The 24,835-nt window shown below is 57.7% G+C and overlaps 10 protein-coding genes across 10 annotated transcripts; 6 read left to right on the forward strand and 4 right to left on the reverse strand.

The window, feature by feature from the left end:
* Nucleotides 1-383: 383 nt before the first annotated feature.
* On the reverse strand, nucleotides 384-3,338 carry SCHCODRAFT_02614269 (glycoside hydrolase family 37 protein). The gene is made up of 12 exons (XM_003034231.2): nucleotides 3,124-3,338; nucleotides 2,662-3,064; nucleotides 2,419-2,609; nucleotides 2,301-2,369; nucleotides 2,024-2,246; nucleotides 1,873-1,968; nucleotides 1,693-1,820; nucleotides 1,088-1,635; nucleotides 990-1,041; nucleotides 902-940; nucleotides 774-839; nucleotides 384-719 (listed from the first exon to the last, which is right to left on the reverse strand). Exons 1-12 carry the CDS (start codon nucleotides 3,316-3,318, stop codon nucleotides 456-458), a joined length of 2,274 nt encoding a protein of 757 aa, XP_003034277.1. The 5' UTR covers nucleotides 3,319-3,338; the 3' UTR covers nucleotides 384-455.
* Nucleotides 3,339-3,575: 237 nt separating this feature from the next.
* On the reverse strand, nucleotides 3,576-6,466 carry SCHCODRAFT_02614272 (uncharacterized protein). The gene is made up of 9 exons (XM_003034232.2): nucleotides 6,434-6,466; nucleotides 6,125-6,386; nucleotides 5,904-6,074; nucleotides 5,782-5,847; nucleotides 5,210-5,728; nucleotides 4,989-5,158; nucleotides 4,479-4,941; nucleotides 4,244-4,393; nucleotides 3,576-4,189 (listed from the first exon to the last, which is right to left on the reverse strand). Exons 2-9 carry the CDS (start codon nucleotides 6,317-6,319, stop codon nucleotides 4,070-4,072), a joined length of 1,854 nt encoding a protein of 617 aa, XP_003034278.2. The 5' UTR covers nucleotides 6,320-6,386; nucleotides 6,434-6,466; the 3' UTR covers nucleotides 3,576-4,069.
* Nucleotides 6,467-6,579: 113 nt separating this feature from the next.
* SCHCODRAFT_02614281 (ArfGap-domain-containing protein) lies at nucleotides 6,580-8,499 on the reverse strand. Its single transcript, XM_003034233.2, has 4 exons — nucleotides 8,412-8,499; nucleotides 8,243-8,361; nucleotides 7,970-8,170; nucleotides 6,580-7,794 (listed from the first exon to the last, which is right to left on the reverse strand). Exons 1-4 carry the CDS (start codon nucleotides 8,478-8,480, stop codon nucleotides 6,792-6,794), a joined length of 1,392 nt encoding a protein of 463 aa, XP_003034279.1. The 5' UTR covers nucleotides 8,481-8,499; the 3' UTR covers nucleotides 6,580-6,791.
* A 104-nt stretch (nucleotides 8,500-8,603) lies between these two features.
* SCHCODRAFT_02614287 (dolichol-phosphate mannosyltransferase subunit 3) lies at nucleotides 8,604-9,313 on the forward strand. The gene is made up of 3 exons (XM_003033661.2): nucleotides 8,604-8,786; nucleotides 8,913-9,020; nucleotides 9,070-9,313. Exons 1-3 carry the CDS (start codon nucleotides 8,661-8,663, stop codon nucleotides 9,121-9,123), a joined length of 288 nt encoding a protein of 95 aa, XP_003033707.1. The 5' UTR covers nucleotides 8,604-8,660; the 3' UTR covers nucleotides 9,124-9,313.
* Nucleotides 9,314-9,601: 288 nt separating this feature from the next.
* Nucleotides 9,602-12,142, forward strand: SCHCODRAFT_01188719 (MFS general substrate transporter). The gene is made up of 11 exons (XM_003033662.2): nucleotides 9,602-10,052; nucleotides 10,109-10,144; nucleotides 10,202-10,247; nucleotides 10,308-10,331; nucleotides 10,385-10,954; nucleotides 11,004-11,061; nucleotides 11,107-11,181; nucleotides 11,237-11,349; nucleotides 11,407-11,455; nucleotides 11,526-11,732; nucleotides 11,754-12,142. Exons 1-11 carry the CDS (start codon nucleotides 9,818-9,820, stop codon nucleotides 11,886-11,888), a joined length of 1,548 nt encoding a protein of 515 aa, XP_003033708.2. The 5' UTR covers nucleotides 9,602-9,817; the 3' UTR covers nucleotides 11,889-12,142.
* Nucleotides 12,143-13,527: 1,385 nt separating this feature from the next.
* SCHCODRAFT_02664068 (uncharacterized protein) lies at nucleotides 13,528-14,286 on the forward strand (the record flags this gene model as incomplete). The annotated part of the gene is made up of 4 exons (XM_003033663.1): nucleotides 13,528-13,772; nucleotides 13,828-13,978; nucleotides 14,032-14,141; nucleotides 14,241-14,286. The coding sequence occupies 4 exons, from the start codon at nucleotides 13,528-13,530 to the stop codon at nucleotides 14,284-14,286; spliced, it is 552 nt and encodes a 183-aa protein (XP_003033709.1).
* Nucleotides 14,287-14,850: 564 nt separating this feature from the next.
* Nucleotides 14,851-18,161, reverse strand: SCHCODRAFT_02685248 (uncharacterized protein). Its single transcript, XM_003034234.2, has 2 exons — nucleotides 16,846-18,161; nucleotides 14,851-16,720 (listed from the first exon to the last, which is right to left on the reverse strand). The coding sequence occupies exons 1-2, from the start codon at nucleotides 18,065-18,067 to the stop codon at nucleotides 15,426-15,428; spliced, it is 2,517 nt and encodes an 838-aa protein (XP_003034280.2). The 5' UTR covers nucleotides 18,068-18,161; the 3' UTR covers nucleotides 14,851-15,425.
* Nucleotides 18,162-19,443: 1,282 nt separating this feature from the next.
* On the forward strand, nucleotides 19,444-21,743 carry SCHCODRAFT_02614301 (ENTH-domain-containing protein). The gene is made up of 9 exons (XM_050344653.1): nucleotides 19,444-19,637; nucleotides 19,686-19,756; nucleotides 19,804-19,842; nucleotides 19,908-19,919; nucleotides 19,970-20,051; nucleotides 20,111-20,249; nucleotides 20,300-20,542; nucleotides 20,592-20,885; nucleotides 20,935-21,743. Exons 1-9 carry the CDS (start codon nucleotides 19,563-19,565, stop codon nucleotides 21,612-21,614), a joined length of 1,635 nt encoding a protein of 544 aa, XP_050201542.1. The 5' UTR covers nucleotides 19,444-19,562; the 3' UTR covers nucleotides 21,615-21,743.
* A 72-nt stretch (nucleotides 21,744-21,815) lies between these two features.
* On the forward strand, nucleotides 21,816-22,984 carry SCHCODRAFT_02614304 (uncharacterized protein). The gene is made up of 4 exons (XM_003033665.3): nucleotides 21,816-21,834; nucleotides 21,890-22,108; nucleotides 22,168-22,326; nucleotides 22,380-22,984. The coding sequence occupies exons 1-4, from the start codon at nucleotides 21,829-21,831 to the stop codon at nucleotides 22,641-22,643; spliced, it is 648 nt and encodes a 215-aa protein (XP_003033711.1). The 5' UTR covers nucleotides 21,816-21,828; the 3' UTR covers nucleotides 22,644-22,984.
* Nucleotides 22,901-24,823, forward strand: SCHCODRAFT_02614306 (uncharacterized protein). The gene is made up of 17 exons (XM_003033666.3): nucleotides 22,901-23,014; nucleotides 23,070-23,148; nucleotides 23,208-23,221; nucleotides 23,284-23,382; nucleotides 23,429-23,438; nucleotides 23,492-23,509; nucleotides 23,559-23,610; nucleotides 23,661-23,695; nucleotides 23,743-23,779; nucleotides 23,831-23,846; nucleotides 23,893-23,932; nucleotides 23,981-24,081; nucleotides 24,152-24,211; nucleotides 24,267-24,352; nucleotides 24,411-24,435; nucleotides 24,486-24,564; nucleotides 24,621-24,823. Exons 1-17 carry the CDS (start codon nucleotides 22,938-22,940, stop codon nucleotides 24,720-24,722), a joined length of 930 nt encoding a protein of 309 aa, XP_003033712.1. The 5' UTR covers nucleotides 22,901-22,937; the 3' UTR covers nucleotides 24,723-24,823.
* The last annotated feature ends 12 nt before the right edge of the window (nucleotides 24,824-24,835 follow it).

A 24,835-nucleotide genomic window follows, 5' to 3' on the forward strand; every position in this document is an offset into this window, starting at 1 on the left:
GACGGCCGTCGCCCCATGGGGCCCCGGACGCGCATTCAGCAGATCACGCGGGGGCAAAGTGGCAGTCACCGCACGTTCTGCCCATGTGCGGGCGATGGGTCAACTGCAGTCGGGGGGATGGGTTGTGCACGGTGGTCGGGTACCGACGTCCCCGGTGTGCAGTGGCGGGGATAAAACACTGGAAAGGCGGGGACAGGTGACAGGGTTAGGACAGGTACTGCACATGGGGGGGCCTTCGCAGCGACCTATCAGCTTGCTGGAGGAGCGGAAGCGCCGCTTCTTGGCCAGCTGCAGCCTTCGTGCTGAGTGTTTCGCAGGTCAACTGGTACGGCTGGCACGGTTGGCAGGGGCAACAAGAGCGATCCTCCACACGGATAGGCAAGTACCGCGCATATACTCGTCGATATCAAGTGTCAAAGCAGGTCATGTACATTGCAGTAATTCACTTCTCGTACCTAGAAGGACAGCGTCATCGCCAGAACCGCCATCCCAACTGCCAGCCAACCAGCGCGCAGCGAAGCCGCAGAGTTGTTGTCCGAGCCTTCGCCGCCTTGCGAAGTGTCAGACGAGTTGCCGCCGTCTGTATCGCCCGGACCTGACCCGCCTCCCGTCGAGGCAGCCGCGGACTCAGTAACGTTCGGGCATTGCGGCGCCGCAAGCACGTCGCCGTAACGGCTGGCTGTCCACAGAACGACACCATTCGTCCATCCGAAGCCGGCCTTCATACGCAGATCAGCTGACAAGCACGGTGACAAGCGACACGGCGATCTCACCTGCACGGTATACTCGCCACCGCTGCCAGCTGAGTCGATGTCGAGGTTCGAGAACTTCTCGAACATCTGTATGAAGGACGGGATGAGCATACTGCGGTCGGGAGTACACTTTGAGCGAGACTACTTACATTCCCGGTGTTGTTGATACTGTTCGTAATATTGAGTTCCTGCGGGCTTCGTGAGCACCCCATCCTTTCCTACCGCTCATTTACTCACCTCATCCGAGAGCCTCGCCAGCAGGCCACCGAGAGAGCCGCCAGTCGCATGCCTGGATACCGTCAGCCTTCGCCCGTGAACCCCATATCCAGACGTACCAGCTACACAACGCCGCCGCTATATACCGATTCGCCATCTCGCGCTGCAACGCCTTCCCCCAGCCCTCGCCGTCCGTCGCATTCCCACCATTCACCACCGTCCCGTCCCGCACGTTCACATCCGCCTCCGCGCCCGTCGAGCTCGCGTTCACGCCCTTGTACAGCGGTTGCCCCGGCAGCGCGTTCTCCTCCAGGCCCAGCTGGCCCTCAGGGATCAGCGCGTACGTCGACTGGTTGGTCTGTGGCGTAGGCAGCGCGGAGCCCGTGACATTATCCGGCAGCGCGCGCAGCGCCTGCATGGCGATGTAGACGTGCGGCGGCCACGCGTTGGGCGCGTCCCACTGGAGGCCGGTGTTGAGGAAGGTGGTCGGGTAGGTGCCGTTGTAGCGGGACATGACGAGGTTGATGGAGGAGAAGTAGCCGAAGGCGGCGTCGGGGGAGCTCAAGAGTTCGTCGGGTATGATGCCGGACCAGAGGGGGTAGAAGGTGGCGATGGTGAAGATTTCCGATTGTTGGTTCGTCTTGAGGTTGAAGTCGTAGAAGGCGAGCTGGAGATGGAAGGTGAGTGACTGGAGTTTGGATGCAGCGCGTGCAAAAATGCATACCTTGGTCGAGTTCCAGAATAGGTCGAGGACACCTTCGCGGATCGTCGCGGCTTGCTGGCGATGCGAGTCGGCAGCCGTGTCATTCGATACCTGGTTGCACAGGCGTGCGAGGAGAACATGGTTGTGGTCTGACGACACGTCAGTGACCACCCAAATTCATCAGTCAGTCGGTCAACTCACACAGAATGCTATTCAGGTCGACCGGAAGCGTATTCCTGACGTTCAGCTTCTTCAAGTCGTTAGAACCACCAATCCATCGCGTCGTATAGTCCCAGCCTTTCAAAGCCTCGATGTCAGCTCTCGACCCAACCCTAACAGTCTTCGCACGAACCTGACTCAGCCCCAGACGCCAGCTCCGCATACAGATCGCCGCGCTCTTCCTCGGTCAGCGCCGTCGAGTTGTCGTCCGGATTCGCCGTGCGGTAGTCCGTCAAGTACGACTCGGGGCGCGGCGCGGTGTTGTTGACGGCGTAGCGTGCCATGGAGTAGGTCTTGTTGGTCGTCGGGCTCGTCACGTCGATTGTTCGGTTCGTCGCGAACCAGGCGAGCTCTTTCTGCAATGCGGCTTGGTACAAAGCTCAGAGAGACAGAAAATGCTTGAGACGCACCTCTGCCAGCGGCAGCGCCCGGTCGAGGATCGAGGTCTCGTTGGTCGCCTCCACGTACCGCGCGAGCATCTAAAGTACGAATCAGCAGTGCGTAGGACGAGCGGTGGGGACTACTCACCTGCACGAACAGCGGTGGCTGCGACCGGTTTAGGTAGTAGATGCGCCCGCCGTTCGGGATGAACCCGATGTGCTCAAGCTCGTCCATGAAGTTGTGCAGTGTGGCGTTGACGATGTCGTATAGTTCAGACTCGAGCAAGCCCTCCACGATCCAGAAGCTGTCCCAGTAGTATTGCTCCCGGAACCGGCCACCTAGACAGTGTGTTAGCCGACAATTTGAGCAAAGGATGAGCGCGAGACGCACCAGGTACCACAAAGGTATGGTTTAGCGGGATCAGACTGCTCTCGCACTCGACCCCATCGCATAGCGTCGACGAGTTTGTGCCCCTAATGAGCTGCGTCCAGTACCCATGCACCGTCTTCGCAAACGCCTGCACCACAGGATCCTTCACCCCACCCAGAAAAGCAGGCTCGGGGTTAAAATCGTCCAGCGCAAGCGCCTGAAGCTCCAGACCCTCCCCACCAAAGTCCTCTTCCACGAAATCAAGTATGCTGCCCACTGTCACGTCATCAAGGTCGTCGCTCGTGGCGTTGTTCGTTACGTTGCGGAAGTCGCTGAGCACCTCTTGCGAGGGTTTGCGCGTGGGCTTGTCCACGAATGTCTTCGGGTCGGTGTACAGGTTGCCGAGGTTCACAGCTTGCAGTAGCTTTGTGCACCGGAGGTGTCAGTAAATGTGCGCCAATTCCAGCAGACACATCCACTCACCTCCCCGGCGCAGAATATCTCGGACGGGCACCAAGCCTGCGGGACAGGCGGCGCCACCGACTGCGACGCGATCGGCGCACTCGTCGCTGCGCTCGGACTCGCAACCACCGTCGAGACCGTCAGTGTCGGCGCCTCCGTACTCTGCGCGCGCACCGACGCGCCGAGAGCTGCAAGCGTGAGAGCGACACGCATCATTGCCTGTGAGCGAGGACAGCGGGGCAGTCGCGCACCCCGCGATCCCGGACACCCACCTTATATACTCCCCCGGCGCCTAGTGCGGGCCAGGTGACCGCGATGATCACTGTTTCACTCCCCGCGAGCGGGGGATGACGCGAAGGCGGGCGAGAGGGTCAGATGATGGGCTCGTACCTTAACGCCGTACACTCAATCTTCGCCTCGAAGAATCGACGCTGATCCATGGAACGTGGCGAGCAAGACATGGTTGCGGAGGCTCGGAGTGCAACAGATTTGGAAGAATGAAGTTGGAAAAAGTGCTTGGATTACGCAGGGTGAGGCGATGGTACTTACATACAGCAGCAATGGAAGTTCGAGAGCCAAGATCCAGCAGAATACCAACAGGCACATACCGGTGACATCGTCCGGATGGACGCACCTGCTAGCGGCGGGAGTGAGGCCCTCTTGCTCCGGTACCATCGGCCTTCAGACGAGCATCGCTGTCTTGCGTCAAAGCGAGGATGAGAGTCAAGGAGGCACTGATATTGAGTACAGAATGAAGATGATAGGCAACTCACGACAGACGGTGCAAACAATCCCCAACAGAGCAGGCAACAACAGAGAGAACTAGTAGGTAGGCAATTACGCTCCGCTGGCGACGACTCTACTACACCACGCACCTGCGCCCGAAAGCGACGCAAACCGTAACGTCCGGCGCTGGGACTTCTCCGCTGTCGAACTGGAGGTGTCGCAGGCGGGGATGGTGAGGCGATCAGGGATCGGGATCGACGTACATCTCGCTGGTCAATAGACCATCGCTGTACGCCATGCTCTCAAAGATGAGTTGCCTCCAGACGCTGACTGTTAACTCGACAGCTTCTTCTTCGAGAACCTGGGAGCGTACGTTAGCTCGTTGGGGAGATGGTAATCGGCAGAAACGACTCACCGGCTCCAAACCCTCTATTAATTGCTTTGGCGCTTTGTGGTCCTTCAAGTGCTCCAGAACAAACATGATCAAATCCTCTTCCTCCATCTCACCGAGATATTTGACCATGAGCCTCTTGATCAACGGCTCCATCTTCCTGTCAATCATTTGCTGCAGAATAGTCATCAGCACCCCTCCAGATCCACAGCATTCGCCCACAGCAACAACAGCAAACACATCTGAGATGAGCACACACCTCCGTCACCCCATCCCATCGCACTTTGCGCTTGAACAGCGTTTCCTTATCCTTTGGCACCTCCGTCCTAATCTTCTCCAACCGCTCCTGCGCCTTCTCCGTCGTCTCCGTCACGCTGAAGTCGAGCTTCACCAGCGGCACCTTCCGACGCTTCGCCGCCTCCTCCTCTTCCTCCTCCTGCCCGAACACCGCCGCCTTCGCCTGCGCTCCCTCCTTGTCCTTGTGCTGATGTCCGCCGGCGGGAAGGGCGACGTTGAGCCGCACGGGCGCGCCGTCGTCGAGGAGCAGGCCTGCCTTGCGCTGCTCCTCGGCGAGCGCCTGCATCTCGTCCATTTGGCGGGCGAGGAAGTCCTCGGATTCGCGCCGGAGGTTCTCGGCTTCCTCTTCCTCGTATTGCCGGGATTTGAGATCGGCTGCTTCCTCTTGCTCCAGGCGACGAGCACGGGCGTGTCGCCAGCGAGCCCTGCGCGTGTCAGCTCGGGAGGGAGAGTACACAAGGGGGGAGCGCACCTGTCCACGTAGAAGAGCTCGTCGCTCTCGTCATCGTCCCAGATATCGAGGCGCACGCGCATCTCTTTCTTGTCCCGCTCCTCGGCGTCACGAGTGGCACGTTCCCTTGCTATTGAGCGTTCAAGGGCCGTGAGCTTATTCCGTTCTCTCGGCTCGTACCGCCGTTCACGCTGCAGATATGTTCAGTCGAGACCTCGAATAACGATTGCTTGCAGACTCACATCACGAAAGGACGCCTCCTCGTCCCTTCTCCTCGCCTCTTGCCTCTCCTCCTCCAGCTCCAAATCCGTCTTGTTGTTCTTCCCCGCCAGCGCCCGATCATCCTTCGCCTCGCTCCCCGCCTTCACAAACGGCACTGGCTTCTGATACCCCTGCGCCCCGGTTCCAAATCCCCTCGGCGCCCCCGCCGCGGGAGGCGAGCCCTGCGTGCCCTGCGGCTTCCCCCACTCGCGCACCTTCGGGCCACTGGGCGCGGGCGTGATGGAGGCGGGCTTGATGTCGCGCATCTTCTCCCGTTCGCGCTTCGCCGCGCGCTCCCGGAACTGCGCGATCTCGGAGATGACAAGCCCGCGCTGCGTCTCAGGCAGGTCCGCCTCGTGCAGGTCGTGGAGGTGCGGGGGGATCACGATCTTCTCCTTCTCGAGGCGGCCTTCGTCGATCGCTTTCTGGGAGACGTTGTTGATTTCGGTGACGAGCTCTTCGATCTTGGCCTTGGCTTCCTTGAGGCGCTCGTCTTCTTGCTGTGATATGAGGTAAAGAATTAGTGAAGGGGAAGTAGCGCAAAGTAACGCACGTCTGTCTGTATCCGCTGCGATTTGTGCGCGTCGAGGAGGGTTTTGGTCTTCTCGTCTGCTTTCACCTGCAGGGATCCGACGTAGGCTTGCAATGCGTGAGGGAGCCCAAAAGGTGACGCACCAGCAGCTTCTTGTTCGCGCACATATCCTCCAACGCAGGCAGCTCGATCCCGGTGAGCAGGTCGATGGCGCGTATCGCACTGTCCATATCTTCGTACTCGGCGAACCCGAACCCTTGCGGCTTATTCGCTGGCGTAATCAAGCGCTTGAACGACCGGACGGGACCGCAGGCCTGCACAAATAGGATGAGCATATGTACTTTCTGCTTTGATGAGCACGCACGCTAAGCAACCTGTTCAGAAAGTCATCGTCTATCCCCCCGGATATTGAGCCGACGAAGAGGGACACGCTGCGGTTCGGAGGCGGCATGAACCCCATTTGTTGCTGCTGTGCGAGAGCCGACATTGAGGGACCCTGGCCAAAGGAAGGCATAGGTGGACGCAGACCAAGTCCCATCCGATTCGGCATTGGCTGCATTTTGGTAGGTAGATGTTGCGTGGGTGGCTTGGGGAAAGCGCGGTGTGTGCGGCCGAGGACGCGTCGCCTGGGATCGTGTAAGATAGGGATATTTGGGTGCGAAGTTTGACTTGCAAGGGGGACTCTGAGCTGGTTGACGAGGATATGGAGAATACGTGGGAGCCAAGTAGTTCACAACCGCCGACGCGACAATGAACGTCGAGAACAAGCCGCGAAAATGGGACTTAGCCTGAAAGAGCAGGTCCTTCTCACGATCGTATGGCCACTCTCACTCCTGGAACCTCGTAATAATCGCCACACTCAGACCTGCATAGCATAGAAGTCCCCTTATCCACATTCTACTCAAGAGCAACGCAGACAGACCAAAAGGAGGGAATAAATAAGCGAGCGACATATCCACGATAACATATGGGTACCCGGCACAGGCAACGTCCACCATGTACCAAGCAATGGGTCAACCGAACCACACAGTCTACCGCTCCGACATCTGCGCGAGGTAGTCTGAGAGCTTGAGCGCACCCGTCCTGATGTTTTCGCCCAGGTTTTGTACGTCCGGGTTCGCCATCAACCTCGTCATCGCCTCTCTCGCCGCTGCCTCCAGTCCTGCCAGGCTGCCGTCGCCCTCGACGACGCCCCGGGAGCCCATGCCGAGCTCCTCCTCTTCCTCCCGGCCATAGTATTGGCTCGATGAGATGCTCGTCGCGCCCTTGAACTGCTGCAACCGCGTCTGCGCCTCGTTGACTGCAGTCGGATCGTAGTCCCCGCGGCCGAAGTACATGTCGGACGAGATTGCCTTCTGTGTGCCGAACTTTTCGCGAGCTGTCGTCGGTGCATCGTCTGCGACAGGCGAGGCCCGTGCGGCGGGGACAGCAGCGACCGCGGCGGCAGCACCCGCTCCAGGGATCGCTCCAAAGCCTAGTCGTGGGAAGGCCGGGGACGCTTTGGCGGCGGCGGGTGCAGAGGCAGCGGCGGGCGTGTAGGCGGCCTTGTTCGCAGTTATGTCGGCAGCGGCCTTCTTCGCAGCCGCCTCCTTGCGCGCCTTCTCTTCCTCCTCCTCGCGCTGGCGGTCGTATCCCAGCTGCTTGATGCGCTCCGCCTCCTCGAGGGCTTTACGCTCCGCGGCCTCAAAGTCGACGGGCTTCGCCTTCGCTGCACCGAGCCCGAGCTTGGACTTCTTCGGACCCGCAGACGAGGTGGAGGAGGCAGAGTTGAGGCGAGAGGCACCGAGCTTGGACGGGCGGGCGGCGGAGGACGCGACGGGGCGGGCAGCAGCCGGCTGGCTAGCGACGGCAGGCGAGGCTGCGCGGCCGATGACGGGTGGAGTGGACACGCGTGGGGTAGAGGGGGCGGAGGACTTGGGTGTGGCGGGCTTTGACCAAGACTCAAAGAAATCGTCCTCATCGGCCTTCGCTGCAGGAGTTGCAGCCGTCGCGCCCGCAGTCTCCATGCCCTCAATGTGAATGCCGTCGGGAAACCTGCAGGGTGCTATTAGCGCGGTGCTTATCGGTGAAAACCAGACCTGGTATTCAATATACCCCGGAAATCACTGCACGCATAATAGTAGCAGGTTTGCATGTGCTCACGTTAAGCGTACAGGATACGCGGGGATATATGGAGTCGTGGTCATGATGGGGGAGACTCTCCACGCACTTGGCTGCATCCTCGCGCACACGCCGCGCAAGCTCCTCCTTGTAGCGCTCCGCAATCGGCGAGCTGTACTTCTTGCGCGTGTCCGAGTCGCTGAGGAGGGACGCGCCGCCGTTCTTGGTGAAGAACTCTGTTGCAGAGGCATTCCCGCCGACCTTCATGTTGCGCAGCTGGGCGAGTTGCCAGCTGTCGAGGTTCGTGGACCTGTGGGGTGGATGTCAGATCGCACTCGAAGCCGGTGGATATCGCAGCTCAGGCATCGTAAATATCGCGCACCTGACGAAGGAGATGTGTACGCCCATGTTGCGATGGTTGCTCGAGCAGTCGAGGCATATGTAGACGCCGAAAGTGACGCTGGACCACGTCGGATTGCGCGCATTGCAGTCGAAGCAAACCTGCGCGGGTGGTTAGGTCCTCCGAATTTCCCCTGCTGACAGCAGCGTACCTTGTTCGCCTTTTGTGAGCGGAGGATCTTGAAGACCTGCTCAGTCTGCTGTTTGGTAGGCTCCGCCATGATAGTCAAGAGACAGAGAGGCTAACTAGCCTCGTCGCCGGACGCGGCGATGATCTCCCCAGTAAATCACGTGGCGACACGTGTATATGGCTGCGCGGCGCGCCAATGCGCGTCGCGTTGTCCGCGAACTTCATCGAACACCACAACTGCAGGTGATACCGAGGCCTGCACTGCACTACAATGACACGAGCACAACGGGCTGGCTTCATTTTTGCGCTTGGCGCTACGGGCTACCTTCTTGCCGTTGCTCAGATCCTTCCCGTTCCCCTCGTGCCAACAGACATTGCCGAACAGATTCTCCCCTTGGTGCGTTTCCAGGAAACATTATACACGCACTGGCGCTAACTATTCCCTCCTCTATATAACACATGTATGCTCTGCTTTCCCCGCCCTTCATATCCCATCCCTCTCCTCGATCGCTCATGACCTCAGATACCATGGTGGCTGCTCGTCACCTTCGGTTCATACTCTCTATGGTCTCTCGGATGGGGCTTATGGACATTCCGAGACTGTCCAGAAGCACATGAAGAACTTATGCTTGTGCGTTCTCCGTTCCCCCTCGTACTTTCGACACTGACGTCCTGGGCAGGAGATTGCACAAGCAAAGACAGAATTACGCGCCAAAGGTGTTTCAGTGGATTGATTTCCCCAGCCCCAAGGTGCTCTCGATGCAGAAGTACTCGCACCGCTGGAAACTTCGCCTGCACCTTCACCGCGCGCCTTTGGGAGTCGCACAGTCGTACTTTCCCGCCAGCTTTTGCTGTTGCTGACCGGTGTATCTATACCTGTACCAAATGCCATGATGCATCTGGAAGCATGCTTATACCCGAAAAGCGTGAGATGAGGGTGTGCATGCAGCTTGCTCGTCTTGACGTTGGAGCCATCTTCGGGCGTTGGCTCTAGGCAAATCGCTCTGGCTCTTCGAGAGTCCCGTGGCGATCTTGGATATCAAACCTGCATCTAACTTAGATGATTGTCGTGCAGTGTTGCGTGCCAAGCAGTATAATGATCTCCACTCACCCGCTAAGTTTCTGCAGACGAGCAAATACCACCAAATAAGCGCACCCAACAGCGTGACTCACCTAGCGTCACACCAAAATTCCCAACACGCTTGTCATCACCGCGGGTCAGCACCGCTCAGGTCTTCCAATTGGTCATTTTTCGAAGTCCGGACGCCTGGAATAGGTCTTTCCTTGCCCGACGGCCTATGGCATTGGGTGGGTGCGACGGCGATTTTACTCGGGGTATATATAAGCGTTCTTCGACGACGAGGACGTTCCGCCTCTCATCTTCAACCCGGCCACTGCTCTGTTTCACGCTCATTTAGAACGCCTCCGATGGCGACGAACGGCGCGGCTGCCACCATGCCAGCTCCAAAGGACATGGGAGCTGGGCTACGACCAGAATCGCCTCCAAGCACCCCTGGGAAAGAACTCGTTGAAGAGCCTCATCCGACGTACAAAACGGACTTTGGCTTTCTGCTCATCCCTCGGCGACTTCGACACGATCCTGCGCGACCATTTGAGTGGACGTTGCTGCTCAATATCTCCTTTGGGTTTGCTAGCACGTTCAGTGAGTCACAACATTCCTGTCCGTTCTTGGCAATGGTGCTGACCTCGTTCCATCAGCGGTGGCGAATCTTTACTACTGCCAACCTCTTCTGAGTGAGCCCCATTGCGACCGTGTCTTATGTGCTGCACTGATAACTGTCAACACTCAAGTCGAGCTCGCTGCGGCCTTTGACGTGTCGTATGGCGAGGTTTCCATGTACGTGCACTTATTGGCCGAGTCGGGAATTTTGCTAACTTCGACGGGTTCGATTACTAGCATACCGACCCTGGTGCAAGCAGGGTATTCGTGCCCTGGATTTCACTTCGTGTTGGCTTTATCTTACAACCTACTAGATACGCCGTCGGACTTCTCCTCATCTCACCTCTGGGAGACCTGGTTCGCCGCCGCCAGCTCATCATCGGCCTCGTTCTCATCTCGACCTGCCTGACCATCGGTCTCGCTGTAACTTCCTCCCTCCGCGTCTTCTCCGCCCTCACTTTCCTCGTCGGCTTCGTCACCGTCACGCCTCAAATCCTAATGCCCCTCGCCGCCGACCTCGCCCCGCCAGCTCGCCGCGCCTCCGCGCTCGCCCTCGTCCTCGCTGGGCTTCTCCTCGGCGTTCTCGTCGCACGAGTGCTAGCAGGCATCGTCGCCCAGTTCTCAGGCTGGCGGGTTGTGTACTACGTCGCCATTGGCGTGCAGGCGCTCATCCTCGTGTGGTGCTGGGCTATCATTCCCGACGTACCCAGGAAGAATCGGGGGCTGACTTACTGGCATATTTTGGTGTCGATGGGGCGGTTTGCGGTGACAGAGCCGACGCTAATACAGGCGTGTCTGATCAATATGGCGTCGAGCGCGGTGTTTGCGAGCTTTTGGGTGACGTTGACGTTCTTGCTGGGTGGGCCGCCGTATTATTATAATACGTGAGTGCGATTTCAATGTCTGACTTCGTGTTCACTTATGAAAGTTTAGGTTGGTCATCGGCCTCTTCGGGCTTGTCGGAATGCTGGGTATCGCTGCATCGCCGCTTGTGGGTATTTCTGCTTGGAAGGTATCCAATACTTATATTTACCAGGTCGGCCGCGCCGTCGATGGTCTTGTGCCCTGGAATGCGTCCCTCATCTCTATCGTCGCTCTCATTGTCTTTCAGGTGCGTATCCATTCCGAAAGAAACGGTGCCATCGCAGTCAACAAGCATTCTACAGGCGATACAAGTCGGCGCGAATGGCATTAACGTCGCCGCCGTGATCATAGGGGCATTCGGGCTCGACGTCTTCCGTCAAATGCTGCAGGTTTCCCTGACCACGGCGATCTTCAAGTGCGTAGAGGGCGCACCCTTCACGTTCAGTCAACGTCTGCTCAATATACTCCACAGGATTGACGGCAATGCTCGTGCGCGCCTGAATGCCGTTCTCATTCTCTCGGTACGCGCAACCATCTACTCGTCTCTCGCCTCCCGTACTCCGATCGCCTGCTGACAACAGCCCTCGTCAGCTCTTCCTTGGCCAAGTCATGGGCACGGCCGCTGGCACGCACGTCTTCACCGAGTACGGCTGGCGCGCTTGCGCCGGGCTCAGCATGGGGTGGTGTGGGTGGCAGCTGTTGATCCTCCTCGCACGCGGGCCGCGATGTGCGAGGAAGACGTGGGTGGGATGGGAGGGCGGGTGGGGGTCGTGGAAGGAGGTGAAAGAGAAGAAGGAGGTGAGGTCCGAGGGCAAACAGGCCAAGTCCGAGGGAAAGCAGGCAGTGTCCGAAGCGATGGAGCCTTCGTACGAGGCCAAGGGTGCTGGAGCGAAGGGCAGTGCGCCGTCGACCGAGGCCGGCGCGGTCCCTGATCACAAGGAGGAGCCGCAATAGAGACAGATGCGGCTTAGGTGCATTGACAGGCACGGGTTCCCTGGAGGGCCTTCATAGAGATCGGGCCTATTCCGAGCTGATGAAGATTGTGGCGCGGTCATCGCCATCTACTGGAGCTCTGCAAGCCCCCTCCTTGCAGCTGGGACGCACAGCTGGTGTCAGGCTGTCGAGTTGTAGAAGGAGTACCTCGACTATCAACCTCTCGTTGCTCAACGTGCTCATCAGGATCATTGGGTGACTTCCGCACACGTCAGTAAGCCCATGAGAGAGGGGGCCCGCATGGTTCAGAAGGAAGACGTACGTTATTTCCATCGACCATCGACAAGTGCACTGGAGGGGTCGCCTCATGTTGGGTCAGCTGAAGTTACAGCGTGTGGGTGTATTGCGGCGCCGGAAAAGACAGCTGTGGTCCACGATTGCGGGAATGAAAAGACCTGGGCTTCGCCTTATACTCGGAGTGCGATGGTGAGGGCTGTCAGTTCTGGCCGTACAAGGTCCAGAGCAATACCAGACCAGTATGCCCGCAGATGATTTCTGGCAATTATCACGTACTCGATGCCTCAATCATGGCGGTTCGAACTTGAACTCGACTTGGCCTTATTCGAACCGGCACCGAGTCACGTTCCAATCAATCAGACGGCCCGAGCCACGTTTGTTCGTTTTGCACATCAACCATCACCAACTACCAGGCTCAACGACTTTCGTCCCTCTCTGGTAGCTGTATGTACCCGAATCATGGAGTCGCACATAACTCGGAGTTGACCTTCCTATTGAAGAGCTATCAAATTTAGAAGCTCGGCGCCCAGGTCTTTCGATGGTTGGAACAGTCGCAAGGCCTTCAGATTCGTTCAAGGAATTTCATGGGCATCTCGTGAAACCACTGCGCTCTTAGCGCCCTCTCATACTTGACATGACCATGCGCTGGCCGCTTTACGGTGCTCTTGCCATGCATCGTCCATGGTTTGATTCAGGTAACCGAAGCTCGTGAAGCCGTCTCTTCCTTGCTGACCTAATTTACTCCCCTCGCAAAGACATGCCGCACCCCTTCTATCTTCGTCGGCTTCCGCCCACTTTGAGAGCTATCTACAGCACCGCATCTGTAGGGAGCGACCGCCGAGTATACAAGTTCGAGTCACAACCCGGCGCAGCTTTCTGGAAGCCACTGGATCTTTCCGACTGCTCCCCATCCATCTTCGTACGCCGCCTCGCTGTACACTAGTCCGCCGCATCTGCGCTCTGACCGGTCGCCTCTGCCCCCTCGTGCTTGCGCAGTGGCGCGAACCAGCGCGGCATCTACAGATTCCGCTGCTGTTTCTTGCTCCGAACGTACGTGGTCCTCATCTACCCCGCATTCTCCATTGACTCCTCGGCATAGCGCGACTGCTATTTCGGCTTCTAGATGACGGTTCACGACAGGATTCGCCGGCCGACTCCTACGCCTTGGGCAGATGGGACGGATAGGGTTTGCAGTACGTATAGCTCTCTGATTTTACGCACGCCGTACCCCATTCGAATGAGAAGATATCTTCATCTTGCTTTGCTTTCGTTTGCTACAGCCTTCCCAAGCTGTTGAAAGGGTTAAATATGAGTATATGAGGCTCCCTGACTCTCCCTCCCCTTCGCTTCCCATGTACACACCATGAATCCTTATCTTCCCTTTCTTCTACATTTTCTCGGCAGCGTCGCACAGGCGCTGGTCTTAGAGCGCTTGAGCGCCACCGCGAAACGCGTTGTGCTCGCGCTTTCTCTATCACTGCTCGGCGCTCTCGTCGTCTGGCATGTTCCGCGATTCGAGGACATGCTCGAGCGCTGTGATTCTGCGCACGCAGATATTGCCCCCGCCATCGACTCTGATGCGCTAAAGGGCAGCGACATCGAGGCGAGGTAAGCTCATTCCTACAGAACTTGCGTACACATCGTCCGACTCACCCTTGGATAGGTTCGCCAAGCTCGAGGACAAGACGATGGAAATGCACGCCATTTCTTCCTCGTCCGAGGGTCGTATCCATAGGCTTCTTCGTGATCCCCAGAGGCGCTGCGTAGCCTTTCGGCTCCTCATAGAATATTTGGCGCTGTCTTGCGAGGTCAAGGTAGATCTCAGATCAAATAGTCAGACCTACACATACTGACCATCCGTACTCAGAGGGCTCTCCGAAGGGCAGAGTCCATGACTTCGTACAAGCGAACTGCGGATCGACAGGAACTTATCATTCCTCCCATTGCCGTGCCCGCTCCTGTGGTTGTCAGCAACAGGTAGGCCTATCCATGCCATTTGTTCTACTCTGCAGCTGACTGACGTAGACCCTTCTTCTTCTCTTCATGTCTTTACATCCTTTTCTCTTTCCACATCAGGTGCCGCGATACGCAAACTTCCGCATCGGCACGAATTGTGTGCTAAATGTAACATTCCCCCAAAGGCTTTTCACCTGCATAGGTGAAAAGCATGACCTGATGTGGTACATATACACGCTTTGTACCTATCTCCCTTCCTCCCTTCTCTATTCTCGCATTCCAAATGCTTCCGTAGTATCAATTAAATAGGGATCATGTCGGCCCCAACCTACTGACTGCTCTCCCTAACAAAATACCTACACAACAATATAAAACCCCATTAAATGCATGACTGTGTGACCATTAATTCATGGGCTTGATATATGTCAGCCAAATAGTGGTGAGTCTGTCTTTGGATACAAAAACTCCTTCTCGCTTCGAATCGTCACTCAAGTTGAACTTTTGTCACGTGGCTTATGGCACTTGCCAATATTGCTCGTAGCGTGCGCTGTCAGAGCTAAAGCTGAACAAAAGCTGAATGGCAATGAACCTGTAATTGGGGACGCAGACGGAAGGGATGCGGACCGCAGAGATGGTCGCGAGGAGGGAATGAGGGTTGATATGACGCAGGTAGAAAACTAAGCAACTTTAGTGCACAGACGGTAGCTGACTGGTCCTTAGCTTGTTGATGCGATCGTCGAGCTCTTGCGGAACTTCCATTCATACCTTCCTCGTAAACAAAGCACTGCGATCATATGGTGGTAATACAATCTGGTATGCAAGCACTACGTCCAATCATCGCGACGACCGTGCGTCAGACGCGACCCAAGACACTCGAGGAAAGATGCTAGTCGTAAAGCCCGTGACAATCACAAGGTATAAGGTCGAGTAACTATACAATGGTGGAAGCGTGCGTGTCAACATAATTTACGATGCGGAGCGGGAGGAGAGGGGAGGAGAGGCGAAGAGAGGAAGAGAGGGAAAAGGTACAACAGGGAAGAGCGAGGAGAGGGGGGTGACAGGATTATGAGAGTGAGTAATGAGAGATACGTAGGAACAACGAAAGATGAAGAGGGAGGAACATGAGTTAGGGAACTGGTTATGAAGACAATGGACGGCCCACTATGAAAATGTGAACCATAAAAACCAAACCAAATATGGCACAAAGAAAAGGCATGGGACGAACAGAGATAGGCGCCAACAGACACTTTTGGACAGTAGCACTGCGCACAACCGCGCAGAAGAGGTGCGCGTTGCTTGACGATTTCAACGCGCCGCCCCAGCACCCTGCTTCTCCGCGCACAGGCTCCTGCTCCGCGAGCCCGGCGTCGCAAGCGCGCAAACGTCCTTCACCGTACTTCCAATCGCACGCGCCCAGGCCTCCGCCGCCGGGACGCTCTCCGCACGACGCAACGGTTCTTGCTTGACCTCCACCTCATGCTTTGAAGCATTACTAGCATCCCGCCTAGAGGCGCTGCTGGTGTCCCGCCCCGACACGCTGACATCTCGCCTCGACAGGCTCCTCCCGTTCCGCCTAGACGACGCGCTACTACCCCTCCTCCCCTCGCCATCGATGCTGTCCACTGACGGGCGCCGGTAGGGCGCAAAGGGCGACATCTTCCTCCGCCCCCGCTTCGGGAACTCCGCCTCCGCGTCCTCCTCCACGCTCAGCAGGCGGTCCGTCAAGCTCATAGACTCCGACCCCACGTACACTTCGCCCGTAGCCTGCTCAAAGACCTGCTCGGGCGACGCACCAGACAAGACCTGCTCGCGTCCGCCCCAGCGGCCCCGAGAGTGCGAGCGAGGAAGACTCCCGGAGGAGATGGACGAGGAGCGAGTAAGACCTGACAGGGCGCTGCAGAAAGAGCTCGAGAGGCCCATTGGTGGCGGTGGCGAGCGCGAAGAGCTGATGTCGCGTGTGATGAAGGGATGCCCGATATCGCGCGTACGGCTTGACCCACGGGCACGGCTAACGCTGCGCCGCCGGCTGCTATCCCGTGGACTTTGGTCTACATCGGTGCCGATATCAGGAGTCGAGGGTGGGTTGTCCACATCCAGGTCTCGCGGCCGGCTTCTACTCAACTCGCTCACGCGCGTTGCGCCGACCTCGCCCCGCCGACCACGCTCTCGGATTGGCGTCGGGGATAAAGACCTCTCGCGCTGCATCTGCCGCAAATCACTGTCCCGCAACTGCCGACTGAAGGTCGACGATGTCGGAGAGTCCAGGAATGTCGGCGCGTAGTACACCTCCTGCTCCTCGGGAATCGTCGTCGCTCGCGCAGGACGAGGCGACGGCGTGCGGTGACGCGCGCGCGAGGATCGGCCGGAGCGATCTAGAGAGGGCGTCCGGCGACGAATATGCTCAGCTTCGTAGCCGCGTTCGCGCTCATCGATGTCGGTGCCGACTCGGCCGTCGTCTCCCTCCTCTTCGCCCCAGCCTACGCCCCATGCGTCTTCGTCGAGCGTAGCAACCGTCCAACGGGCGTCAATAGATCGCTCCAAACACCCTTGGATCACGCGTTCTGCGCGCGACCCAATCCCCGAGGGCATAGTGTAGGTGCCTGTCGAACGTGTTAGTAGATAGTCATGATAGAGTGTATAGGCTACATGACCGATTGACGCATGCACGCAGCAGGTGCCGCAAGCTATGTGTAAACGATGAGAATACGGAGAAAGAGAGACGCACCGTGGATAATCTTCATCTGCAGCCGTGGCTCAAATTGGTCCGTGAACGGCAGACGCCCGGCTAGCATGGCGTAGAGCATGACGCCGACGGCCCATATGTCTTGAGCAGGATCGGCTACGGGAGGTACGCCTGAGGGAGGAGGGAGTAGGAGCTCAGGCGCTGCGTAGGGGAGGGAGCCGTCTGCGAAGACAGCAGCCATGCCGCGGCCACCTGAAGCGGTAGAGTTGCGGTGCGAACGAGGCCCTTGGTGGCGCTTGAGTGACAGGTGAAGCGGTGTCTGCTTGGCGGTGGGGTAGGCAAGCGAGGACGTGCGGTGGACCAGTCCCGGCTTCGCCGTGCTGGGTATGTTCGGACGAGTGTTTTCGTCCTCGTCCTCTTCGGAGCGGAGGGGTTCACTTATGTGGCGCGCAGACCCAAAGTCGGTGATGCGGCACACCCCCATCTCATCCACAAGCACGTTCTCGAGCTTCATGTCTCGGTGGACAAGCCGCGCCGTCTCGTGCAAATAGCGGAGACCGCGCACGACCTGCCTGAACATGACGCCCGCGTCGTCCTGGGGGAGCGCCGGATGCCCGTCGCGCTTGAGGATGTCAAAGAGCGAGCCTGCGGGGCAGAAGGCTGTGATGAAGAAATCTGCTGACGCGGTGCGCTCAACGGAGAACAGAGGGAGCACGTGTTCATGCGACAGCGAGGCCCACGTCTCCGCCTCCCTGCTGAGCAGCCGCCGCGCCTGCTCCGGGTTCTGCTGGCGCTGGATGTCGTCCCGGCGCACGATCTTGATCGCGACGAGGGAGCCCGAGCGCGAGAAGGCCTTGCGGATGGTGGAGAAGCCGCCGTAACCGATGACGCCGCCGAGGGTGTAGCCGCCGACAGTGGCGCCCTCCGCGTCTGGCGCGAGGTGGGTGGTGGTGTTTGCCATGGGACTAAAGGAGGAGAGAAACATGGCGGCGGGGGAGTGGGTGAGGTCCTCGCCTTCGGTGAAGGATGCGGACTGGACATCGCTGCTCGTGCGACAGGGATCAGCCGTGTTCGCCGAGGGGAAGAGAGATGCGCCTTGTGGTTCAGAGGCTGGGAGTCCATCGATCTCCTTCGCGCGCTGTCCAGTTTCGATGGGGGCTGGGAGGGGGCGTCCGCGCGATGGATCGTCCGCCTGACCGGAAGAAAGAACGTCGAAGAAAGAGAAAGCTGAGGTGCTGGAGTTGACGAAGTCTCTGCTTTGCATTAAAGCGTTGTCTGCTGGCTTGGGAGAGTGATATGTTGGCGTGGTTGTCTTCCCAAGCGAAAGAAAGGAGGAGGGCGGGGTGGGAGTTCGGGACAAGACTAAAATATGTCCGTCCCCTGAGGCCAGGCCCGGAAGCGCCGTTACGTAATTTCATTGGTGCTCAACTGATCGGATCTCCCATCCTCAACGCACGTGTATAGCTCGTGCGGGGATGGACAATAAATTCCCTTTCGAGGGATTTTCTCCGAAACCCTACAAGGCGACTGTTTCTCGATACTGGGCGTGGTACAAAGCATTATCTATCCAGAGGGGAGATGCGCGACTGTCCTGAGACTTCGCTTGTAGCTATCGTAAGCAGACGCCGGGGCCAGCCTAAGAGGTCATCAGGCTCTCGCTTGAGAACATCGCTAATACCGGAAGGAGCGGAATGAATGTGTACAGGTTCGCCAGAGGCCTATCAGTCTGCTGACCGTGCCTATTACCACTACTAGTATCAAGCGACTGAAATGTAAGGTTGTACCCAGCCAATGAAGAGGCGGGGAAGGCATCTGCAACTGACCTTGTGGCAGCGGCTAACATTCATATCCACGACGGGCTCCATAATATCAAGGTGACCACGCATTACCAACAATGACTGACTCCAGATCGTCGACCGTGTGCTGGATTGAGTCAAGGGGGGATAGGATCTTGGTTTGTGCAATCGACTTCTCCGTCATTCGATCCTTGCAACCAAGGTCAAAAGCAATATGGTATTGATCATGAGAAAGCCTCGAACTTCCAGCGGCAAAATTCCAGCTACGCAGGGGCCTGAACTCTAGGAAAACCGGAGAGAAATAGTGGCAAGGATCGAACGGATTGCTACGGAACTCAGCGGATTAGAAAGCTAGAATTTGACGGGACACTGTCTTTATTCGCTGGTAATCCGCTGTAATCCAGAGCGGGTAGTTCTAACTCCTCGGTGACCGCGGAAAGTATATCGGGATAGGGGCAACCTCGTAGTGGCGCGCAAAGTCGCTCGCAGAGTCTAGCGTTTCTGGGGCTCGACAATGTCTCCCTCTCACCTTCCTTCGATGAATGATTGTGACATTGTCTCGCCAGATGTGAGGGAATACCACTGGTCTTCCAGGCTGTCATGAACATGCCAGTACTATGTGAAGCAAGACGGGGCGGTGAGCACTAATGGCGGCCAGCGCTAGCCCCAGCATACAAACGAGCAAAGTCCCCACTGGGCCACATACATATTAAGCGCCTTGTCTGAATATCTACGTTGCTCTACCTGCGCGAACAGCGGGAAGCAGTCAAGACGGAAATACGAACTCTTGTGGGCGCCTGTTTACCGGCGAACTTCCCGAAACGCAAACACAGCCAACTCGTCCCGAGCCGCCACGCCTCCGGGCGCGTTTCCTTCTCAATTCTTCCTTCAGCTGCGTCCTTGCGACCAGCGGACACCAGAAATCGCCATCTCTGACCTGCGCGAAAGCGAGAAACAGCCGAGATGGACAAGCTTGAATCCCTCTCGAACCAGCTCTCCCAAATCACGATGTACGACATCAAGTCGATGTACAACCAGGTGCGTGGCGCGACCTTCCTTTCAAATGCTCTGCTTACACATATGCAGGCTAAGAACATCGTCTTGAATGTCTCTGAGGTTGAAGCGCTAGTCGCCGAGGCCACGAACGACGAGCCATGGTGCGTGACGCGCCTTTTCGCGCAAACAACGCGCTCACCCCGCGTAGGGGAGCCTCATCGACCCTCATGCAGAACATCGCCAATAAGTGCGTATCACACGCTCTCCTCTGCAAATCGTCAGAAGCTGATATCAACCTTCACCACTGCGCAGGACATTCAACTAGTACGACCATAGTTACCCTCGCGCGGCCATCGCGCTGACCCCTCCCCCAGCCCGGAATTCAACGAGATCATGCCCGCTATATACTCGCGATTCATGGAGAAGGAGGCGCGGCAGTGGCGGCAGATCTACAAGGTGCGGGGATGTCCGATTGTCGGGGAGGTTCACCGCTGACACGTACATCCGCACATCAGGCTCTGCAGTTGCTGGAATACCTCGTGAAGAACGGCTCGGAGCGCGTCGTGGACGACGCGCGGTCGCATCTGTCCACTATCAAGATGCTCCGCAGCTTCCACTACATAGATGACAAGGGGAAGGACCAGGGCCTGAACGGTGTGTGGTAACGCGAGCACGATATACAGTAGGCTGACGTTGGGTAACAGTCCGAAACCGCTCCCGCGAACTCGCCGAGCTGCTCTCCGATGTGGAGAAGATCCGCTCGGAACGCCGCAAAGCCAAGGCGAACAAGAACAAGTACATTGGTACAGGGAATGACGGCTTGTCCTTCTCCAGCGGCGGTAGCCGATATGGCGGCTTTGGCAGTGATAGCCTTGGCGGCGGAGGGTACTCGGGCTCATCTTTCAGCGGCGGATATTCCGGCTCAGCGGGATACAGTGGCAGCGGAGGTATGCCCCCCATTGCATTATCCCCCTGCTAGATGCTGACTCGCATCAGGCTTCGCGTCAAGTTCGTCTGGCTTCCGCGACGACACGTCAAGGCGTGGGTTCGAGGAGTACGACGCCGGTGCCGATGAGGAGTCTTCCCGGCCCGCACGGTCCAGCTCTGTCCGGTCTGCAGCTACGAGCTCGCGCAGTGCCGCCCAGGAGCGCAGGCAAACGGCACCTCCAGCTCCAAAGCAGCCAGAGCCGGTCGTCGACCTCCTTGGGGGCTTCGACGACGAGCCGACGCCCGCCCCGGCGCCTGCTAACAATCAAAACAAGGCCCTGCCCGCGCTGGGTGGTGGTGATGGTGAACGAACTCAGAACCGATCCATGAGCATTTGCTGACCCTCGCCCAGACGATGATTTCGCTGACTTCCAGGCCGCGCCAACAACGCCTGCGCCGGCTCCGGCAGCAGCGGCAGCAAAGCCCAACCTGATGGACTTGCTCAACTCGACACCGTCTACCGCGTCCGCCCCAGTGTCCGCGGCGCCGATGGCGTCTCCGCCCGCGTACGGGCAGCAAACCTTCGGTGCCTACGGCATGGGTATGGGCCAGCCCGGGATGGGCATGGGCTACGGCCAGCCTCAGCAAGCTGCCATGGGGATGGGGATGGGGATGCAGCCGCAAGCTATGGGCCACCAGCCGATGGGCAGCATGAGCGGCGGCATGGGCATGGGCATGGGCGGCCGCCCCGCGTCCATCGCCACCTCGCCCATGCAACCCGCCATGGCCGCCTCTCCGCCGCCAATGCGCCCCGTGTCGACGTCGACCTCCTCTTCGTCCGCCGCGACGCCGAAGAGCGCGAGCGCGTTCGACGATCTGTGGAGCATGTCGCTGGGTGGCAGTGGGTCGAAGCCGAGCACGCCGGTCGCGGGTGCGGGAAAGAGCATTAAGGACTTGCAGAAGGATAAGGTGAACCAGAGCTTGTGGGGTGCGGGTGGTGGCACGGGCATGGGAGGAGCAATGGGCGCGCCGAAGCCGGCGGCGTCGAACAGCGGGAGCTTCGGGGGAGGGAATGATGACCTTCTGCTGTAAGTGGGACTTCAGGTCCGTCCATCAGCCTGAGGCTGGTACTATCATTTGTCTACAATGCATGCTACTTTTATGTGGCTGGGTACCTTTGAATATGTAGTCATGCGGAGGGATTCATCTGGGAGAAGGAAACACGTGTGACGGGGTGTGACAACCCGGAAAGGAAGTTCAACCGTGGGAAGAAGATCGAAAAGCCCCTTGCCTTGCGCCACAAAAGATGGAGGTTCGTTCTCCTCGTCATGTACGAAGCGCTGGGCTCAACTTCGTCATTGTCATAGGTCGTGAAGGCTCGCTCGGCTCTTCTGTCTAACTATGAGGTTCTCTCGCTCTTGCAAGAACTTGAGAGCGATTTCATCGCAAGGAGTAAGACGGCCGTGCGGATAAAGAAGGAAGAGGAAGCGGCAGGCGGGTTAGGTTCAACACGACCTAAAGTCGCCGGCGGAAAGGACCCAACAGTTGTAGAAATCAGCGAAAACCTGCGAACCATTGAGGTCGAAGTTAGTCGCAGCGCTACTCGATGCAATAGCTTCCTCGCTGACCTATTCACTGTATCCAGACAATACAGTACCTCTCAGCAGACTACCAACCGACGAGCGCGCAGACACCTGAGGGCATCAGCAAACTGATCAAGTCTCTTGAGCCGTACGGTTTGACGAAGGCAGAGAAACTACAGATCGTCAACCTTGCGCCGACCAACATCATCGAGCTGTATGTGGTGAGTACGCCCGCATGCCATGGACCGCACGCGTGCTAAATCCGCACACGCAGATCGTGGAAGAGCTGGAGGATAGGCTGGGAGACCATACGGAGGAGGTCCTCGCGCGCGTGCGGGAGTCACTTAACGCAGCGGCGACGGGTAGGTCGGTCGGTGGCGTGCAGGCTGCGGGGACTGCTGGCGCGGGAACGCAAAATAATTCGTCCGCGGGCTGGGATGATCCTTTCGCAGAAGGAGGGGACGCGAACGACCTCGTATTCGACGACACGGGCGAAGGCGCGGGTGTCGAAGGCGACCTGGACATGGAGGAGGACTGAGCACGTGCGGTGGCCCTCGACATTTCAAACTTCCCATTCTGTATCTTCCCTCTGTACCTCTTCAGACTCAATGCACTGCCCATCCTCGCGGGTAACCATGCGGAGGATTAAATCCCGGAAGACAACCACGAGCCTGCGTCGGGCAAATCAGCTGATAGGCGGCTGGGGACGGATGCCGGGGATGGGTGCGGGTGGGTCGGCGACGTGAACCCGTTATACGACGGCGTGCAGCGATGCGTCGATAAAATCTCCTCCTTCCTTTCCACCCCCACGACGCTCCTGCCGGTAGATGCGATGTCGGACGAGGGCAATGCCCCGTCGCCGGACGCGACCCTCGGCGTGTTCCTCATCGGCATAGCGCTAGCTTCCGTGTACGGGCCCTTCCCATACTCCCCCGGGTCCCTTAAAGTCCTGATGCAGCCACAGCTACTATGGGATCACGTTCCTGCAAGCCTGCTTCTACTTCCGCAGCTTCCCGGAGGATCGGCGTCGTATGAAGGCACTAGTACGTCGAAGTAGGGCTTTCATTGAGCTGAGTTACTGATTGGGATCGCCCACCGGTAGGTCGCGATGGTCTGGTAAGTCCGTATACCCTGGTCAGGCGAAACCCTCCTGAGAGGTGCCCTTCCATGACATGAAGGTTTACCGTGACCTTGAGCCACGTCTTCATCTGTCATGCCGCCTATTATTACTTGGTTAAGCACCAGGGGAATACCTATGCGTTAATGCATACTACATGGTAAGTTTCAGGATTTGCAATCTCGCTACGTGCTAACATATTGCAGGAGTCTTGCGGTCAGTTGTCCCTATAGGAAACCACCGTCTATATGGCTCTGACCTCAACGTAGCTACCAGCAGGTGTAAACGTCAGTCGTCCCATTGAACCCGTTGAAGGATGAACTCACAACCTTCTAGTCTATGACAGGTATGATGGTTCAGTTCTTCCTTGCGCGACGCGTGTTCATTCGTGGGTGCTGAAGCTTATGAGGGGAAGCCGTGATTGACGCACTCTTCTAGTCAGCGGACGCAATTGGGTGCTCACCGTACTGATAGTACGTCGTACTTTACCACTCAATCATGCTGTACTGACGGTTTGAAGTGGGCTCTGGCTCTTGCTCAAGGGTGTATGGGATGGTGTACGTCTACCGCTTATCAGGAACGATACCTAAACTAATCTATACACAAAGCGATTGCTATATCTTCGTATGTTGATCCCTTCAGGCTACGCCATACGCTCACACCCTCCCAGACTGCTCCACCCAGACGGGACCGAGATCAAGAAATACGCAGTGAGCGATGGGTAACCACGGAGGGATAGCGGCCTAATCCTCCTCAAGGAACTCGTCCCTCCGACGTTCGCTATAACGGCGGCGACCGACGTTGTCGTCACCGCGTCGCTCGTTTATTATCTGCAAATAAGGAAGACCGGCGTTCAAGGGTACGCCTCTTCGTCTAAAACCACGCATACTGGGCCTTGTCCTATCCTGGTGCTGATGTGTGCTTTACAGCACGAATGGGCTCGTCAACCGACTCATCTGTATGACCATTAAGAGCGGTCTCATTAGCAGGTGCGCGTAGTCGCTGTATGGCGGGTTGTGGGTGTCTGACGTTTTTCTTCGGTAGCTCGTTGGCGCTGTCGGCCTGCATAATACAGCTGCGATGTCCGGAGAGCTTCGTGCCCATCGCCTTGTGCTTCATACTGGGCAAAGGTGTGTGGTACTCTCCCCTCGACTGCGGGCACTCTCGATGTTGATTTTGTTTTGCAAGCGTATGCCAACACGTTCTTGACCAGGTGGGCCACCTTCACTCGAGCGCAAAAACATGATCCTGACCCGCACAAAGTCTGAATAACCGGGATACCATCCGCTCAGAATCTATGGCATCCACTGATGAAGACGCTACGGGCATCTACTTCGCGAAGGTGGGAACCGCCAGTTTTTTTCATGTACAGCTCTCGCTGATTTCCAGCCCTCGCAGTCCGTGTTCAGTACCGCGGCGAATCCCCTAGACGGGCTCGAGGCAACGGACAAGGGGGTAGATGGCTGGGATGACAGAAGAATAACGTTCGCTGCTCCCTAGACGGGACCATACGAGATGGAGATTGTATCATGGGCTGTACTTTGTCTGTACCGGGTCAAAGGGCTTGCTTGCATCCTTTATATACCATTGTTGAGGGCGGAGCATTGAGGGCG

This window comes from Schizophyllum commune (assembly GCF_000143185.2).
Source record: "Schizophyllum commune H4-8 unplaced genomic scaffold SCHCOscaffold_3, whole genome shotgun sequence".
Lineage (NCBI taxonomy): Eukaryota > Fungi > Basidiomycota > Agaricomycetes > Agaricales > Schizophyllaceae > Schizophyllum > Schizophyllum commune.

Excerpts from the sequence above, each read along its gene's own strand:
- SCHCODRAFT_01188719 (XM_003033662.2), top strand. The coding sequence starts at position 9,818 with ATGGCGACGAACGGCGCGGCTGCCACCATGCCAGCTCCAAAGGACATG. Across the intron at positions 10,053-10,108 it reads TGGGTTTGCTAGCACGTTCA|CGGTGGCGAATCTTTACTAC; the intron begins GTGAGTCACAAC and ends TCGTTCCATCAG. Across the intron at positions 11,062-11,106 it reads GTATCGCTGCATCGCCGCTT|GTCGGCCGCGCCGTCGATGG; the intron begins GTGGGTATTTCT and ends TATATTTACCAG.
- SCHCODRAFT_02614281 (XM_003034233.2), bottom strand. The coding sequence starts at position 8,480 with ATGGCGGAGCCTACCAAACAGCAGACTGAGCAGGTCTTCAAGATCCTC. Across the intron at positions 8,171-8,242 it reads GTACACATCTCCTTCGTCAG|GTCCACGAACCTCGACAGCT; the intron begins GTGCGCGATATT and ends TCCACCCCACAG. Across the intron at positions 7,795-7,969 it reads GTGCGCGAGGATGCAGCCAA|GTTTCCCGACGGCATTCACA; the intron begins GTGCGTGGAGAG and ends AGCACCCTGCAG.
- SCHCODRAFT_02614304 (XM_003033665.3), top strand. Across the intron at positions 22,109-22,167 it reads TGCGAACCATTGAGGTCGAA|ACAATACAGTACCTCTCAGC; the intron begins GTTAGTCGCAGC and ends CACTGTATCCAG. Across the intron at positions 22,327-22,379 it reads ACATCATCGAGCTGTATGTG|ATCGTGGAAGAGCTGGAGGA; the intron begins GTGAGTACGCCC and ends CCGCACACGCAG.
- SCHCODRAFT_02614287 (XM_003033661.2), top strand. The coding sequence starts at position 8,661 with ATGACACGAGCACAACGGGCTGGCTTCATTTTTGCGCTTGGCGCTACG. Across the intron at positions 8,787-8,912 it reads CCGAACAGATTCTCCCCTTG|ATACCATGGTGGCTGCTCGT; the intron begins GTGCGTTTCCAG and ends TCATGACCTCAG. Across the intron at positions 9,021-9,069 it reads CACATGAAGAACTTATGCTT|GAGATTGCACAAGCAAAGAC; the intron begins GTGCGTTCTCCG and ends CGTCCTGGGCAG.
- SCHCODRAFT_02685248 (XM_003034234.2), bottom strand. The coding sequence starts at position 18,067 with ATGCAAAGCAGAGACTTCGTCAACTCCAGCACCTCAGCTTTCTCTTTC. Across the intron at positions 16,721-16,845 it reads GCAGATGAAGATTATCCACG|GCACCTACACTATGCCCTCG; the intron begins GTGCGTCTCTCT and ends CACGTTCGACAG.
- SCHCODRAFT_02614306 (XM_003033666.3), top strand. The coding sequence starts at position 22,938 with ATGTCGGACGAGGGCAATGCCCCGTCGCCGGACGCGACCCTCGGCGTG. Across the intron at positions 23,611-23,660 it reads TGCGCGACGCGTGTTCATTC|TCAGCGGACGCAATTGGGTG; the intron begins GTGGGTGCTGAA and ends GCACTCTTCTAG. Across the intron at positions 23,933-23,980 it reads CCGAGATCAAGAAATACGCA|GAACTCGTCCCTCCGACGTT; the intron begins GTGAGCGATGGG and ends ATCCTCCTCAAG.
- SCHCODRAFT_02614269 (XM_003034231.2), bottom strand. The coding sequence starts at position 3,318 with ATGATGCGTGTCGCTCTCACGCTTGCAGCTCTCGGCGCGTCGGTGCGC. Across the intron at positions 2,247-2,300 it reads GGGCGCTGCCGCTGGCAGAG|AAAGAGCTCGCCTGGTTCGC; the intron begins GTGCGTCTCAAG and ends GCCGCATTGCAG. Across the intron at positions 1,636-1,692 it reads TATTCTGGAACTCGACCAAG|CTCGCCTTCTACGACTTCAA; the intron begins GTATGCATTTTT and ends TTCCATCTCCAG.
- SCHCODRAFT_02614301 (XM_050344653.1), top strand. The coding sequence starts at position 19,563 with ATGGACAAGCTTGAATCCCTCTCGAACCAGCTCTCCCAAATCACGATG. Across the intron at positions 19,638-19,685 it reads TCAAGTCGATGTACAACCAG|GCTAAGAACATCGTCTTGAA; the intron begins GTGCGTGGCGCG and ends ACACATATGCAG. Across the intron at positions 19,757-19,803 it reads GCCACGAACGACGAGCCATG|GGGAGCCTCATCGACCCTCA; the intron begins GTGCGTGACGCG and ends CACCCCGCGTAG.
- SCHCODRAFT_02614272 (XM_003034232.2), bottom strand. The coding sequence starts at position 6,319 with ATGCAGCCAATGCCGAATCGGATGGGACTTGGTCTGCGTCCACCTATG. Across the intron at positions 5,848-5,903 it reads GCGCGAACAAGAAGCTGCTG|GTGAAAGCAGACGAGAAGAC; the intron begins GTGCGTCACCTT and ends GGATCCCTGCAG. Across the intron at positions 4,942-4,988 it reads GAGCTCTTCTACGTGGACAG|GGCTCGCTGGCGACACGCCC; the intron begins GTGCGCTCCCCC and ends TGACACGCGCAG.